We start from the raw sequence: 16,788 nt of genomic DNA, 5'->3' as shown, positions 1-16,788 counted from the left end.
CACCCCTACTAGTAATGATGGCATCAAGTATTCCGTCAAATATGATCTTGCCATAACAGATGCAAAAGACAGAAATAGGTTTCACTCCCATTTACCAAGACTATATATCTACTAGTGTTGTATTTCTATGTATTGACTTATTTTAAGTAGTTTTTAATTTTTAAGCTTTTTTTTTAGTTTTGAAAAATACAAAAAATGCTTAATAAAAAAGTCAAAAGTTAGCTTATAAGCTACTTTTAAAAAATCAATCCAAACACAAGTGTTTTAAACACAGTAAAAGAAAGAGTTAATAGTTAAAAACCCTCTTAACTTTGGCAAATTTTATTAAATACATATCTAAACTATAAAAAATCTTTATTACCCATCAAATATGATTTTTTAAAACTATTTACCCCTAAATTATGAGAAGTCTTAATTACACCTCAAATATAGATTTTTGAAAATATTTACCCTCTTAGTCCTAGACTATGAAAAATCTTAATTACCCCTCTCAAACATGGATTTTAGAACTATTTACCATCCTAATATTACCACATAGCACAAAAAAATTACTCCGTCCCAATTTATATGACTCATTTCTCCTTTTAGTCAATCCCAAAAAAAGAATGACACATTTCTATATTTGATAAAAATTTAACTTCAAATTTTTTATTTTACCCCTAATAAAATAATTTATAATTACACAAATATTTATAACTTATTTTAGGCAACACTTTTCATAAACTTCATGCCAAGTCAAACTAAATCAAATAAATAAAAACGGAGATTAAATTTTTACTTGGTATAAAACTGTGTCATTCCTTTTGAGATTGACTAAAAAAAAAGTAAATTATATAAATAGGACAGAGTAATGTTTTTGTGCCATGTGGCATATTAGGAGATAAATAGTTTCAAAAATCCATGTTTGAGGGGATAATTAAGACTATACACAGTTTAGATGTGCATTTAATAAAGTGTCAATTTTAAAGGGCTTTTAACTATTAATCTAAAAGAAAAAAGCATCACATAGAAGTCCTCTCAGATGCTGCAATTTTTCCCACTAAAATTGAGCAAGAAAACCTGGAAGTTTTCATTTTCTTTGAACTACAAACTAGATTATGTTACAGTGACCAGTAAGTAAATCTTTTCTCAGACTGCTAGATTGGCTTGGGTAGAGCACGGTATATTTGTGTAAAGTGGTATCAAAATTAAAGGATAAAAAAGTAAGAAAAGAAAATACATAGGAAACATAATATACACAAGCCTCATTTATCGATCTCTCTTGTTCAATACGAAAATTCCCACGTATAGAGTGAAATCCCTGACTGAATATAACTTTGTAGGCAACATGTGGCTAGGTAACCTTAAATTACCGCACAAGACTTCTGCTATTTTTCTCCATAACAGCTTCAAGGAACCTGTACATCCATTTATCTAGCATGCCTATTATACACAAAACATTAGGTAAGTATGACTGTATGAGAGAATTTGTGATTGGATCAATGATTTCCAACTAAATTCAAGGTACACTTTCTTATCTGCAAGAAACAGTCGTTAGGGGTATCCCCCAACGAATCAGGGGAAAACATGTTGTTCGTACTTAAATCTACAATAGCCTTCTCACTTTTGGTGTAAATAATGTAGTTCCTAGTATCAAACAATTCTATTGATATATTCTCGGTGCAAAACAAAGGGCTCCCAATATTAAGCCACTCCTAAACCTATGACTGTAATAACCACATATAAAAATCAATATCTAACTCAACAGATGCAATATAAACTCCAAATCATTGGCATATGCCAGGTCTATACTATTCCAGAAAATAATGAGAATGGAGATGTTGTTTGAATGGAAGATCCCTCGACTGAGACCATGGAAAAAAAGGTTACAGAACACGGGAGAATTTCCAAGGAATTGGTTAACTCTTAAGATAATATCTCCAGAAATTAGCATTCCATTCTCAATATATAAAAGGCAGCCCGGTGCACTAAAGCTCCCGCTATGTGCAGGGTCCGGGGAAGAGCCCGACCACAAGGGTCTATTGTACGCAGCCTTACCTTGTAAGAAAGGAATAAGAACAAACGAAGACTAAAAATCATATTTACTGGCACCAAAATATATTTAAGCATTTTCCACACACCCCAGCAAATGATTGACAAATTCTTCACGCACAACAAAATGAGCATCAAGTTCAGCCTTCACATGACAAGAATATACGTGCAAAAGGAAGAATAGAATTATAGCAGAGACTTCTGGTTTATCAAAGAATTTTATACCTCAAATAAATCCTACAGCTAAGTATTAGAGGCAAACCTGTCAAGGCAAAGGTACCACCCAGTACTGCACAGAGCCGAGTGATTAAGTGCAGAAAATTGCGACGTTCTTCTCTGATGGTCACAGTAATTGGTGACAAATCATATAAGAAATATACAGCTGCATTAAGTGAGAAAACATTCAATAAGCAAAAAGGTACAACAAGAGAAAAAAACACAGCAATTGATAGAAGGAATTAGTCTGTTGAGTACTTCAGACATTAGAGATGCACCTGGCCATGTACGATCAAACTCATTGATCGGCGAAAAGTATTCCGATACAGAGAATTGATTAGTTGGCAAAACTTCTTTTGATAGATACCTATATTCAGTGGGAACAATCTACACGACAAAAAGCAGAACTTCAAAATACAGAGAGGCAAAGGAGAGCCAAACAATGCAACACTAGCCTTCTAAGAAAAACTTGGTAAGGAATCTACATAAATTAACTAGACCTTACATTTCACCAAAACGTTAGGAAATCCCTCACTTCTGGTTATACTTAAGGACAATGTGACGGAGGACACCAGCAAATACAACAACAACAACAACAAGCCCAATGTAATCCCACAAGTGAGGTTTGGACACTAGCAGATACCGAGACAAGAAATTACTCCTGATATACAACTGCGTATTTAAATGGTCTGAATATAGGCGTCACATTAAATTTTGACTGCTCTACAACAAAGGTAAAAGTTGAAAATCTATCATATTTAAATTACAGTGTCCACAAGTACAGATAAAGTTTCAACTTTCAAAAAAATTGAATACTGTTAGAGTGAAAATGGGTCCCAAAAACTGACCTTTTTTCTGATACTAAAGTAATTAAGAAGTATTACAATAATAATATTAATAAAAAAGAAGTTCTCATTTCAAGTGGATACAATCTTGAAACAACCTGAAAAAAAGTAGGACAGAAAGGGGGGAGCTGATGAAACTTTATGTAGTTACAACCATTTTTTAGCTAAATCATACATATGCTGTTGAAGACCCTGATGCAGAAAAATAGTCTCCTCAATTTCACTTCAAAGTGGAATGGAGATCATGCACCGCTGTGAATGTCTCCAGAAACTACCATCACCCATTTGGTGTAGCTCCTTATGCAGCACTAAATCTAATTAAGTTATTCTGGGACTGTAATTACCAAAGAAAGAAAATGGTCACCTAAGGATTAGAGTCTTTCCATTTAATGTATTTTAAGATAATTGAGAAATCCCCAAGAGCCAGTAGCACATGGCTTGAAACTCAACAGATAATGGGCTCGCCCCTCTATCCTTCTATTTAATGTTGTTGCTCTATGGAGAATGCACCATCTTATGACCTGTATAAACCATTAATTGGCACATATCCAAGTATAGGCAAGAAATCAGATAGTGAGCTCCCAATTACAAAAGATAAGTTACCTACAAGAAAATATTGAAACTGGTAATGTTGAGATAAGTTACCTAAATTTGCTCATGTCTCCGTTTTAAGTCCAGGAAAATGACTGTTAAAAAACTAAACTAAAATATAAAAAACAAGTACAGAAAAATGACTGAAGTGTGCAGTTGCACATTCAATTCCTCAGTTCGAGAAATATCTATGGCTATGTCCAAATACTGTAGTTATAAACTAAACATCAAATACAATATCCATAATTTCAAATGAGGGCTACAACTCAAACCTTAATATAATATTTGAATGTTCCACTTGCCCCGCGCAGAATTCGTTCTGTTCCATCAAGCGGGTTGTGACTACCTGGATATTTGGGCCCAAATGATAAGTCATGGATGATATGGCTCACATTGACATGAGTAGTACCTCCAAAAATCTGCAGTGATTAAAAACAGATACAAACAGAAGTAAGCAAGAAACAGGAAAACAAATCTGATTTCTATAAGAACTTCCAATCAACCAATTCCTAACAGGTTATTATTTTCTAGTCTACTTTAAGTTCCACTTTAAAGAAGAAGGCAATGTACTTTAAAACAGGGGCCAAAATTTATGCAGCAAACAGATTTTTAGAATATGGTTTACTTGCTTTACCTGTGAATTAAAAGTAAATGGCTTGCCGTTACAAACTATTCAGCAACTCAATTTTGTTACTATATCGTCAGACTTAAGTAAAATATCTAAACACCTCTCTTAATGAAAATTAATTAAGATCTAAGAAAACTAGCTTCGAACATCACAAGCACGCAAGAAATGTCAAACCTCCAGCAACAAATGGAAATTTCATTTTTAGCTACCAAGATATAACTCGATTAAACTATATTGGATTCTCAAACCTTTCAGAGGTTTAATTTCCCTACTTCCTCAGAAAATAACTTAAGGAAAAGATTCTCAAAATTTAATATTATCATCTTCCAACTAGAAACCTTCAAAGATCAGTAGTACATATATAATCAACAATAACAGAAAAGAAAGTTAAATGGAGTAGTCAATATCTTCCAACGGATTGTTGTATCATTGCACAAAATCATACAATAAAAAGAACATAATTCCAAGAGATCTAACCATTTGAGCAACGAATATGTTTAACCCATGAACAGATATATGGAAATTTCCAGCAACACGTTGGACATCCAAAACACCATAGACCTGTAATAAGCAAATACAATTATCATTGCTTATTTAGCCCAAGGGGTGTACCTGGTACTTCCAAGGATAAGGATACATATTTTTCCTAATCTTATTTCTGAGGCACAAGGGAGAAAGAAGGGTGTTTCAAAATAAAATAAGCAGCTAAAAATAAAAGAGACATACTCTGCATCCCTCCCCATGAGCCAATGCTTGCTTGACCTTCTTAATCATATTTTCAGCATCTTGATCGAACCCTTGCACATGGGATTTATCATCCGAATCATCATGATGGTCTTTGTGATCATCTGGTCAAAGTTGTCATTTTAGAACCATGCTACATTGCTATTAAACATACAGTATATTTTTCATCCAAAACAAAAAATAATGCAAGTTCACTAATGTGAGGAGAAAAAAGTCTCGCACAATTTATACACAAAGTCAAGTGCAGAACAAAGAGGCATTACCATGTTTATGTTCCTTTTCCACAAGGTCTGTCAGATACTCAGTTCCAGTAATATGGCCATCACTGTTCAAGCGAAGCTGCAAAACTCTTAACCATTAAGCAAAATGCTTTCATAACTCCGGAAAAAGATAGGGAAAGATTTTATTTTAAAAAAAAGGAGAGATATGTGCTTGGACAGGCATAGGAAGTAGGTACTGCAAGAGAACAAAATTCCCATATGAAGTGAAGGCAATAACAAAATCTCTAGTGAACTGTACAACAGAAGTCAGCTACAAGTAACTGCAAGTTACCCCTACAATTTTACAAGGTTTCTTCTAAGGCTCGCAACGGACTGGACCAGTTTTATCGGAACCGGGTCCGTTAACCCGTTCCAATTACCGGAACCGGATTTACCGGAGCATTTCTAAGGTTCCGGATAGCATGTTGGAAACGGACTGGACCGGTACCGGGTCCGTACCTTTTTTTCCCATATATTTATATATATATCAACTTAATAAATAATAACTTGTTATTTGCTAAAAACTTAAAATGTTATTTAAATATTTATTAACTTATTAAATATTGTAATTAGTAAATTAGTATAATATTATTACAAAAAGTTTGAACTTTATATAAAACTTTCAATTTGAAACTTGTAAGAATTGTAATTTAAGTAAAGTTTAAACAATAAAAAGTAGTAAACATTAAGAACTTTAAATTCAATTTTATAGTAGACTGATGTTAAAAATAGTTGAACATTAAATTTTATCAAATGAGTTACATTAAATAAAAGAATATTTTAAAAGAAAATCAAGGCGAATAGCCGTATATTTATTTAAATAAATAAAATTGTACAATTACAAATACTAGAAAGAGTACCGAATCTACAAAGCCACCTTCTAGGAAGGGTTCTGTTTGAACTGGTTTTCGAATATTATACTAATATCTGTAATTTCCAAAATATTGTTTTCATAAATTTTCTTGAGAAACATTATCTGGAATTTGTATTTGTCATTCTTCCTCCATTGTTTCCATGCGATCCCGTAGTCAAATGATTCATGACTTTCTTATATTTCATGTATTGGGCAGCAGTTTTTTTTCGGATTTTATACCAAAAATTTCCAAACTAAAGATCTTTTAGGACGTTCAGCCTTTGCGGTCTTAGAAAACGTAGGTAAAGCGGGGAGATCATTTTGTTGCGGTAAATCCGTAGCTGGACTAGTAGGGGTGTCATCTTTTATTTCTACTTCCTCCACTAATTCTTTCTCAAAATTAGTAAAACATCTATTTAATGTCTCGTGGTCTATTTCAATTTCGGAATTAAAATCTATAGGACTTGGATGTGACATAAAAGAAGTTTCATCAACATGAGTATAATCTAGGTGGCAATTGCCTAGAAGTACTTCCACCTTACTAGTAGAATTTTTTTTGCGGATATTGGTTTTTTCACACTATTTCTTTGTGAATTCATAGTTAAAATTTAAATAATTAAAATATAATAAAAACAAGCAAGATAAATATAACAAAAAAATATAGTAACTTAGTATATAAACAAATAAAGAGATTAAAGTTGGAACGAATGTACCGAACGTCTGCGTAAAAACAGACGTATAACCAAAGCCGGAATTAAGAGATGCCAATTGAAGCTTGCAAATTACTTCAAAAAAATCTCCGTACTCCAATTAACCAATAGCACAAAAATAAAATTCATAATCAACAAGAGAGATTGAAAATTGAGAGAATTTGTAAGATGTTATTCCCTCCGTCCCAAATTTTTTTTTGGTATACTATAAATAGTTGTCCCAAATTAGTTTTCAGTTTAAACAATTAAGAAACAATTAGTTATTTTTTTCCAATTCTACCCTTAATAATTACTACAACTACTACAGTTTTCAAAAAGTCATTTTAAAGTTACAGGACTATCTCAATGTGAAAAAAGTTATTACTCCAAGTTACAAGACTTCTTCAATTAATGCACTTACTCCCTTTTAACTTTACTCTATAAATCAGGTTTAGAAGAATCATTAGAATATTATGCATATATTTTTAAATACATGGACATCAAAATTAAAATTAAAATTTCAGCAGATATTAGAATTAATGACTTCAACAGATAACTTTGTTTGATATTCATATTTCAAGTACCATGCATTCTTTTATAATGTTAATTTTAGTGGGAAGTTTTAAATTTTCATATAGTATGAAAGAAATATTTTTGTTTAAACCAAATTTTGGAAGCAAAAAATTTTCATTCACGGAGATGGTGGCAAAAAACTTTCATTGAGCAGTGTAAAAACTTTTAGTTCTCTTAAAAAGTTATCTTGTTAAACTTTTGGTATTCCTTGTAGCATTCAATACAGAACACATCAATCAATGACGTTGATTTTTATAGTAGGAGTATATTTGTCAAATAACACTCCTAATGATTGTTTTCTTAAGGGGTGTGCAAGACCCTAACCTGACAACTAATTTGGGACGAAGGGAGTAATAAAGAAGTTTGTGATTTGTGAGAAAAATGAAAGAAAATGAGGTATATTTTTAGTGTTAGGAGGTTAAGGGAGTAGGGGGCTGTTTTTTAGCCGTTAGTGACCCCCCCACCCGATAATGAGCACTTTTGAAAAAGAGGCTAATAGCCGTTGTGTATTTAAAAAAAAAATTGGACTGAAATCGAGTCTACCAGGTAAAAACCTAGGACCCGTACCGATACCCTATACGACCGATTCCTTACCGGTTCTACCGATACCGGGTCTATCAGAGCTGGAGCCAGTCCGAAAAAAACTCGGTCCCTTGCCAGCCTTAGCTTCTTATATAAGAAATATGGTGAACAGACAGAATGCCAAAAGAACAGGGTAGGACAGGACACAAGGGGGTTGGGGGTAGCCTTCCCTAGGGAACCTAATAAGACTCAAGTCTTACATAAGTGAGTTCAAGCTTAGGTTATGCCAACTCAGATTTTGCAAGCGAAGGAGATCCACTAGTTCTAGATAGCTACCTAGCATGAATGAGAGACTAATAAAAATTTTAGGAATATTCTATACAATATTTTGATGATACTCTAGATTTTAAAGCATTCTAAGTTATGTAAAGCAGCGCAATTGTTTTTGGGTAAAGTGCAAAGCTTGTAGCTTGTTACAATTTCAGACAACAGTACCTTCCCTCCTATTCTCGTAACTAAGGCTGGCAAGAGATAGCACTTTTTCCGGTCCAGACCAGTTCCGGCTCCGATAGACCTGGTACCGGTTCTACCGGTAAGGAATCGGGCGTATAGGGTACTGAAATAGGTACCGATATAGGTCCTAGGTTTTTATCCGGTAGACCCAGTTTCGATCCGATAAGCGGTCAATTTTTTTATAAAAAAAAATACACAACAGCTATTAGCCAATTTTTTTCAAAAGTGGACGTTGGGGGGAGGGGGGAACTAACAGCTGAAAAAATAGCCCCCCTCCCCATAACACCCCCTACCCCCCCCCCCCCACATAACACCCCATATCTCCCTTAACCCCTAACACTATAAATATACCTCATTTTCTTTCATTTTTCTCACAAATTCACAAACTACATTATTAATATCTTACAAATTCTCTCAATTCTCAATCTATCTTGTTGATTATAAATTTTATTTTTGTGCTATTGTTTAATTGGAGTTCGGAAATTTTTTTGAAGTAATTTGCAAGCTTCAATTGGTATCTCTCAATTCCGGCTTTTGGTTATACGTCTGTTTTTACGCAGATGTTCGGTACATTTGTTCCAACTTTAATCTCTTTATTTGTTTATTTACTAAGTTACTATATTTTTTTTGTTATATTTATTTTGCTTGTTTTTATTATATTTTAATTATTTTAACTTTAAATATGGATTCACAAAGAAATAGTGTAAAACAACCAATATCCGCAAAAAAAATTCTACTAGTACGGGTGGAAGTAGTTCCAGATAATTGCCACCTAGATTTAGAATTAATACCGATGATTATACTCATGTTGATGAAACTTCTTTTATGTCACGTCCAAAACCTTATAGATTTTAATTCCAAAAAGGAAATAGACCATGAGACATCAAATATATGTTTTACTAATTTTGAGGAAGAATTAGATGAGGAAGTAGAAATACAAGACCATGAACAAGATGACACCCTTACTAGTCCAGCTACGGATTTACCAGCAACAAATGATCTCCCCTAAGACCGCAAAGGCCCCAAACGTCATAAAAGATCTTTTAGTTTGGAAATTTTTGGTACAAAATCTGGAAAAAACTACTTCCCAATGCATGAAATGTAAGAAAATCATGAATCATTTGACTATAGGATCACATGGAAGCAATGGAGGAAGAACGACAAATACAAGTTCCAGATAATTTTTCCCAAGAAATGATAGAAAATTTACGAAAATAATATTTCGAAAATTACAGATATTAGTGTAATATTCGAGTCTAGTTCAAACCCTTCCTAGAACGTGGCTGCGTAGATTAGGTACTCTTTCTAGTATTTGTAATTGTACAATTTTATTTATTTGAATAAATATACGGCTATTCGCCTTGATTTACTTCTAAAATAACCTTTTATTATATGCAACTCATTTTATAAAATTTAATGTTCAACTATTTTTAATTTTTTAATATTAGCCTGTTATAAAATTAAATTTAAAGTTCTTAATGTTTACTACTTTTTATTGTTTAAAGTTTAAACTGTAAACTTTAAACTTTACTTAAATTACAATTGTTACAAGTTTCAAGATTTAAATTGAAAATTGAAAATTGAAAGTTTTAGAAAAAGTGTAACTTTTTTTGTAATAATATCATAATAAGTTACTACTTACAACATTTAATAAGTTAATAAATATTTAAATAACATTTATATATATATATAGGGGGGGAAAACGGCATGGACCCGATTCCGGTACCGATCCGGTTCCAACCCGCTATATATAGGACCGGGCCGGAACCTTGGAAATGCTCTGATAAACCCGGTTCTGATAATCGTAATGAGTTAACGAACCTGATTTCGATTGCGGTAAAACTGGTCCGGTGGTTTCTAGTCCGGTCAGTTGCCAGCCTTACTCGTAACTACACTACACTGGTGGAGTTTCCAAGATTCACCGATCTTTATACAAACCTCCCAACCTATAAGGTATATATTACGGTATATATTACGAAACATCTAACACACAAATTTATTCAAAAACATAGAAGATTTGAATTGGAAGTGTAGTTTAAAGTAAACACAATATCTTTTTTTTTGTGATGACCATGATGTCCGAGTCAACTTTCGCACAACTCGACTAATTCCACGGGATACCTGTCACATTCTACAGCAACAAGTATCTGGTACCTCTGTTCACCAAGGCTAGGACAGATGGAAGAATCACATAATGTTTTTTTGTCTCCGCTGGGATTTGGACTTGAGACCTCATGGTTCTCAACCATTTCATTGACCACTAGGCCACACCCTTGGATGCAACACGGTATCTTTTTAACCTGCACTTACTTTATGTTTATTAAAAGTTTCTTTCTTTATTAAATAGACAATAGGTACACCAATTTTGAAACTAAGAAGCTCTTTCTTTAATGAAACTAAGAAGCTTTTCTTTTATGTTCTTGCATAACTTTTTTTTTATGACAGTAGTGTCCGAAGCCAGTTTGCACGCGCCTCGACTATTCCACCGGGTATCTGTTATCTCCCACCAACACAAATACCTATTAACTCTGCACACCGTGGCTTTAGCAGATGAAAAAAAATCACCTAGTGTATGTAAAACTAGAATAATTGGTGTCAAAGCAAAAGAGCATAGAAAAGTGTCAAGGTATATTGGGACCTTAAGAACAAAGTACAATTTTGTGTAACAAAATGCAAATGAAGAATATATAAAAAGTATATATGTGTTGCTAGAAAAGAAAAATTAAGTGAAAAATACCAAGAAAAATTATTTTAGTATTCTAAATGCAAAAACACATAAGTTTCTAACGCAAGTTTAATGACTAGTTTTCCAGCAAAATTTCTAAGAATCATGATAAATCATGTTCCCTTAACATTTGATATTTGCTTTGTCAGATACATTTGTCCAAAAATTCACATGCCTCATTAGTTCAATAGAAAATTGACAAATTCACATGGCCATATGCTTTTCCAACTCTAGTTTGCATATAATACCAGATTTCCTTCCTTTTGTAAGTATTGATCAAGGCATTCATTTGCTACTATTGTTGCATTAATGATTTTGGCTCCTTTTTACGAATGTATTTTGATAACTAGATATGGGTTTTGCTATACCTTCTTCAGCCTCTCTGCCAAAGTGTTTAGAAATAATCTTATACACTTCCCAATAGACTAATTGGTCTAAAATCTTTAACTTCCACAACTCCTTTTTTATTGGGCAATAAAGCAATGGAAGTAGCATTAAAGCTTCTTCAAAGGTACAATTCGGGTTGAATCACTCCACCATCTTCATTTATCATCCATGACAATCTTCCTACACTTTTAGGAGAAAAACATATTAAAAACATATGGCTTGAGAGCCTTGTCCCCATCAAACTGCTTTATATAACCTCTATTTCCTCTTCAAAAAATGGCCGTAGCACCCAATTTTTTTCTTCATTTCGTGTATTTGTCTCCAAATGTTACCAATAGACACCTTGACTTCTGCCTTCGGGATATCTCTTTTTTCCTTGCAATTTCCTCTCGCTCCGAGGTGATTGTTTCCTTCTCAACTATTACTGCATTCTCATCAGCAATGGCTCCATTAAAATGATACACTTCTTTCAGCCTGTTCAAAGCCTTTTTCTTTCCTTTTTTCCAGCCTACGATACACCTTATTGTTCCATTTCTTAATATCACTATTCAACAACTTTAACTTCCTGGCAAGATTAATATCTGGATTACAACTCACCTTGTTTGAATTCTGCCTTCACTCCACAAGTTCAATGAAATCATCTTTATCAATCCACATGCTTTCAAATTTAACCCCTTCCTTGCTCGAAATACCACACTAAGAGCCCGTTTGGATTGGCTTAAAAAAAGTAACTTTCATGTATGAAGTGCTTTTAGAACTTTGAAGTGCTGAAAGTTATTTTTATAAATAAGCAGTTGAGTGTTTGGATAAAAGTGCTTATGATGTGAATTTTAGGGTTAATAGAATAAAAAAAGGTAGTTTGGGAATTTAGTTAAAATACAAGGGATATAAAAGTAATTTTCATGGTCAAAGAAAATGACTTTAAGCACTTTGGAAAAAAAAGTTAGAAATCTTAACTTTTCATTTTTGACTGACTTTAAGAACTTTATGGCTTAAAGTCAGCATTAGGCAAACACGTCCAAAAGCTAAAAAGGGGCTTTAAGTTAAACACGTCCAAAAGCTAAAAAGGGGCTTTAAGTTGGTTTTGACCAACTTAAAGCCAATCCAAACGGGCTCTAAGAACCAATTGTTTGATTAACTCAAACCAGGTGGGCTATATGAATCCTCTCCACCTATTTTACTTTATTTAAGTTCATTTATTCCAATACTAATTACTACAAGTATTTATATTTTAATGCAAATTAGTGATTCACCAAAACTAGAGATTTTCAAAATCTCACAGCTATGCCTGCAGAAACACGCAAGTCTCTAGCCAGAAAGATAGTGAATCTAACATAAGCAAAAACAGCTAGGCCTTAACAACTAGGCATTAATCTTAACCATTGCATTGCAAACTGTTGAAGTATAACTTATAACCATAAACACTCGAAATATTTTTAATAGTTCAGTTATCTTCAGATGCTAATATGTGATTAAAGCAACTAGCCAACATAAAAATGCCAAACATGTCTGTCAGAAGAATATAAGCATGAAATACTAAGTGAAAACAGAATAACTGTTTTTTCTGTCATACCCCACTAATGTTTCATCCTACCTACAACAACAACAACAACAACAACCCAGTGAAATCCCACAACGTTGGGTCTGGACTAATGTTGCATCCTACCTCTACCCACTAAAACAAACACAGCAGAGGAAGAAAAACAAAGAAAGACATTTTTTTTATCAAGAACTAAGAAATATATTGCTACCAGATTAAATCTAACAAAGGTACAAATAGTTGCTAGTGAAGACACTACAAAAGTGAAAGCATGATTAACATACTACAATCTACAGCTTTATGCATCATCTTGTCCACTTTCTTTTCAGTTTAATGGGTAGAGCACTTCTTTCTCTGATAGGTAGGGCAGAGCACTAATTTCTCAAATCAAATAGACCAATTACCTTCCATATGTTTGTATCAAGGTCTACTTCATGTTTCCCCGACATATCAATAGCATCCACGCTTAGAACTACCAGGGTAGAACAAATTGGTCAATGTCTGAAGCATTTAGATACTAGGTATTCACAGAGAAAAATGAAATCTAAAAGAGCATAAGCAAACATAGACCAGAAGGGGGTTTATTTTTCTTACCATCACAAGGCAAAGAGGGGAATGTCATATTGATGTGTATGGGAAGAGTCTCTCCACGTCTCAAGTCAACAGCCATCTGCCAACACATATTTCAAATCAAAAACCGTTAAATTACTCTTAATTGGGAGAGCATAAAGTAAACAATAAGAGAAAGCTAAATTGAAGAGAAGAGAACAACCTGATGAACTGTATTTGTGTTAAGATAGTAACTCAGTTCATGCAAAAATAATGTTGACATGATAACCAGCCCCACAATGGAAACTAGTGAGTAAACAAACAAAGGTGTAAAGTTAGTAAGGAATCAAACTTAAAGAAAAAATGCAGAATATAGTAATCACAATATCTTCTAAATGACAATTCAAAAGCAACGCCAACTGAAGTAACTAGCAACTGTCGCAATTCAGTACCAGGCCCTTTGCATTTAACCAGGCGTGGTGAGCAACTTTGACAAAGGCCAGGAAAATCTTATAGAATCAAAAAGACGTAATAGCATCAATAACTTTAATGAAGGAAAAAAAAATGCATCACCAAAACTTACAGCATAGATAAACATAGTCTACGATCAACTAACTAGACGGACATTAGGTAAAAACAAATGTGCACAAACATGAAGTAGCACAACTTTAACATACAAAAACAACATATTTAAATTCACACCCAATAGTTACTATCACTACATGCAGGATTTGCTATTACTTCTTCTTCTGAAACATTAAGACCACTTCTCCTTTGTCCAATTAGATGGAAAAAAAAAGGATCGTGATCATTCATCCTAGCTAACCACATGAAGACAGGACATGGAGTTAAGAGATAATAATAATACCAAAGGCGCCAGATTTAGTCTTTTGTAACAAATGCTCTTCGGCACGGGGAAAAGCATCCAGGGCTCTTAGAACTTGCTTCACACCCATCTTTCTCTAATTTCTTCTACTGCAAACAAACAACCAACAAATCAATTAATAAACTACTATGCCTAAATCAAATTACATTGGTAAATTGGATCAAAGTTAAAAATACGACATCTCTGAGAAATAAAACTAGATAATTGTAGAGAGAGAGAAAGTACCTTGAAAGAAGAGAGAGAGAGAGAGAGAGAGAGAGAGAGAGAGAGAGAGAGAGAGAGAGAGAGAGAGAGAGAGAGAGAGAGAGGGAGAGAGGAAATGGAAGAGCAGGCCGAGGGAGGAGGAGAATCCGATCTCTGATACTTCTCGGAAGAAAGAAAACGACGACGACAAAGATCCATCGAGAGAGACCAAAAAAGAATTTGCTTTTTCTATTGGGTTGGGCCTTTTCCAGATGAGCCCAATTCTGAACGGAAAACCATAAATTTCACTTAGGGCAGATTTGGAAAGTCACAATAGAATTGAGATTTGGTGTAATTGAGTGTAATTATATTTTTTTGATATACTTAATAGATCGGGTAATTACTTGATAAGAGAGTAATTTGACATAATTGAAGAAGAGTAAGAGTCTGTTTGGATGGACTTATTTTAAATAACTTATAAGTTGAAAACTGCATATAAGTTATAAAAAATTAGGTGCTACTATTTTCAACTTATAGGCGGCTTAAAATAAGTTTATCCAAACAAAATTAATTATTTATTGGAATATTTTAAGCACAAAATAATTTTAAATTGATGAGTTAAACACTCAAAAAAATTGAAAACAGCTTATAAGTCAATCCAAATGGGTTCTAATTACACTCTTTAATTTCCAATGGAGGGTAAGACCATGCCCAACACACCTCTATTTTACTCTCTATACTCTATATTTGGAGAGTAAAATAGAGAATGGGCACTCCAATCACCCTCTATTTTACTCTCTACACTCCAAATATATAGAGTTGTACTATTATTCACACTCTCTATTTCACTTTTTGAATATTTTTTTATTATTATATTACATTTCTACTTTCTATTATATAATATTTATAATTAACGTATTATAAATCATATAATGTTATTAGTTAAATCTCTAATATGTGTAATTCCTTTTTAATGTAATACAATATTTTTAAAAATATATTATTTAATATATAGTACTATCATTCCGGATTAATAATATTTTTTAATTCTTTTTTAGTTTTCGTCACTTTAATTTGAACGTGCATTCAGAATTTTGCCAAAAAGACTGGTGCCAAAAAGATATTGAACGTGCATTCGGATTTTTGCAATCACGTTTTACAGTTATCACAGAACCATCACATTTTTGGAGAAAGGAAGTGCTACATGATATAATAACTACATGTATTAAACTACGCAACATGATAATCGAGGATGAACGTGATCTTAATGCACCAATTCAAGATGCCATAGTGGCTCCAACTCCAACGACAGAAATGGTGATTGATGAAAATCTCCAGTTTGAATAATTTTTAGTTAGACATAGAAAAAATTAAGGACAAAAATGCTTATTTTGAACAACGTAATGCATTAATAGAGCATTTATGGAGCAACATAATAATTTTGAAAGTTGAGTATTTATGTAATATTTATGTTATATTTCATTAATTTTTTATTTTTTTTTATCCAATTTGTATTTCATTAATGATATCACTTTTATTTGCATTGTTTATTAATATGTATATTATTTAATATTTGCTTGCAATTTATGTTATTTAGAAATTTAAAATAAAAATAATAATTATATATTAGATATATTTTATATTATACGAAAATTAAATATGGTGATTATTTGAAAAAAAAGATTTATATTATGAAATAAGAAAATAAAAATGAAATAAAAATAATAATATAATATTAAAGAGAGAAGAAGATTCCTTTTTAGAGAGTAAAATAGAGAATGGATTGAAGATGCCCTAAAGAATTGAGTGTAATTACACCATGTAATTATGTGAAACTTTTTAAAATTCCTTTCTTTTTTTATTTCTATTTGTATTTTTTCATTTTAATTTATTTTTTATTTCTGTTATTTTTTAAAATTTATTTTTATTATTCTAATATTTTCTAAAAATATATTTTTTATTTTTTATTATTTATATTTCATTTCCTTCTCATTCTCAATCTTTAATTTTTCATGTGATTTCATGCAATGTTTCATATTATTTATTTTTTTAA

The 16,788-nt window shown here is 32.5% G+C and overlaps 1 protein-coding gene across 3 annotated transcripts; it reads right to left on the bottom strand.

Moving 5' to 3' along the window:
* Positions 1-1,015: 1,015 nt before the first annotated feature.
* LOC129892242 (uncharacterized) lies at positions 1,016-14,948 on the bottom strand. 3 transcript variants are annotated; one of them, XM_055967802.1, is made up of 13 exons: positions 14,861-14,948; positions 14,778-14,816; positions 14,535-14,641; positions 13,890-13,972; positions 13,712-13,787; positions 13,522-13,589; positions 5,319-5,394; positions 5,038-5,159; positions 4,789-4,872; positions 3,956-4,102; positions 2,526-2,634; positions 2,294-2,413; positions 1,016-1,422 (listed from the first exon to the last, which is right to left on the bottom strand). In XM_055967802.1, the coding sequence occupies exons 3-13, from the start codon at positions 14,620-14,622 to the stop codon at positions 1,349-1,351; spliced, it is 1,047 nt and encodes a 348-aa protein (XP_055823777.1). In that variant the 5' UTR covers positions 14,623-14,641; positions 14,778-14,816; positions 14,861-14,948; the 3' UTR covers positions 1,016-1,348. The 3 variants fall into 3 exon arrangements, with proteins under 3 accessions (XP_055823777.1, XP_055823778.1, XP_055823779.1); XM_055967803.1 differs by having other exon boundaries at positions 14,535-14,638; positions 14,778-14,814; XM_055967804.1 differs by having other exon boundaries at positions 14,778-14,800; positions 14,869-14,948.
* Positions 14,949-16,788: the final 1,840 nt, after the last annotated feature.

The sequence above is a fragment of the Solanum dulcamara genome, chromosome 6 (genome assembly GCF_947179165.1).
Source record: "Solanum dulcamara chromosome 6, daSolDulc1.2, whole genome shotgun sequence".
Classification (NCBI taxonomy): domain Eukaryota; kingdom Viridiplantae; phylum Streptophyta; class Magnoliopsida; order Solanales; family Solanaceae; genus Solanum; species Solanum dulcamara.
The sequence above is the reverse complement of the archived record's forward strand: the minus strand, read 5'-3'. Positions and strand labels throughout refer to the sequence as shown.

Coding starts and splice junctions, on each gene's coding strand:
- LOC129892242 (XM_055967802.1), bottom strand. CDS start 14,622: ATGGGTGTGAAGCAAGTTCTAAGAGCCCTGGATGCTTTTCCCCGTGCC. Junction 5,395..13,521: donor TTGATACAAACATATGGAAG/GTAATTGGTCTA, acceptor AGAGTTTTGCAG/CTTCGCTTGAACAGTGATGG. Junction 2,635..3,955: donor CATTCAAATATTATATTAAG/GTTTGAGTTGTA, acceptor TTTGTCGTGTAG/ATTGTTCCCACTGAATATAG.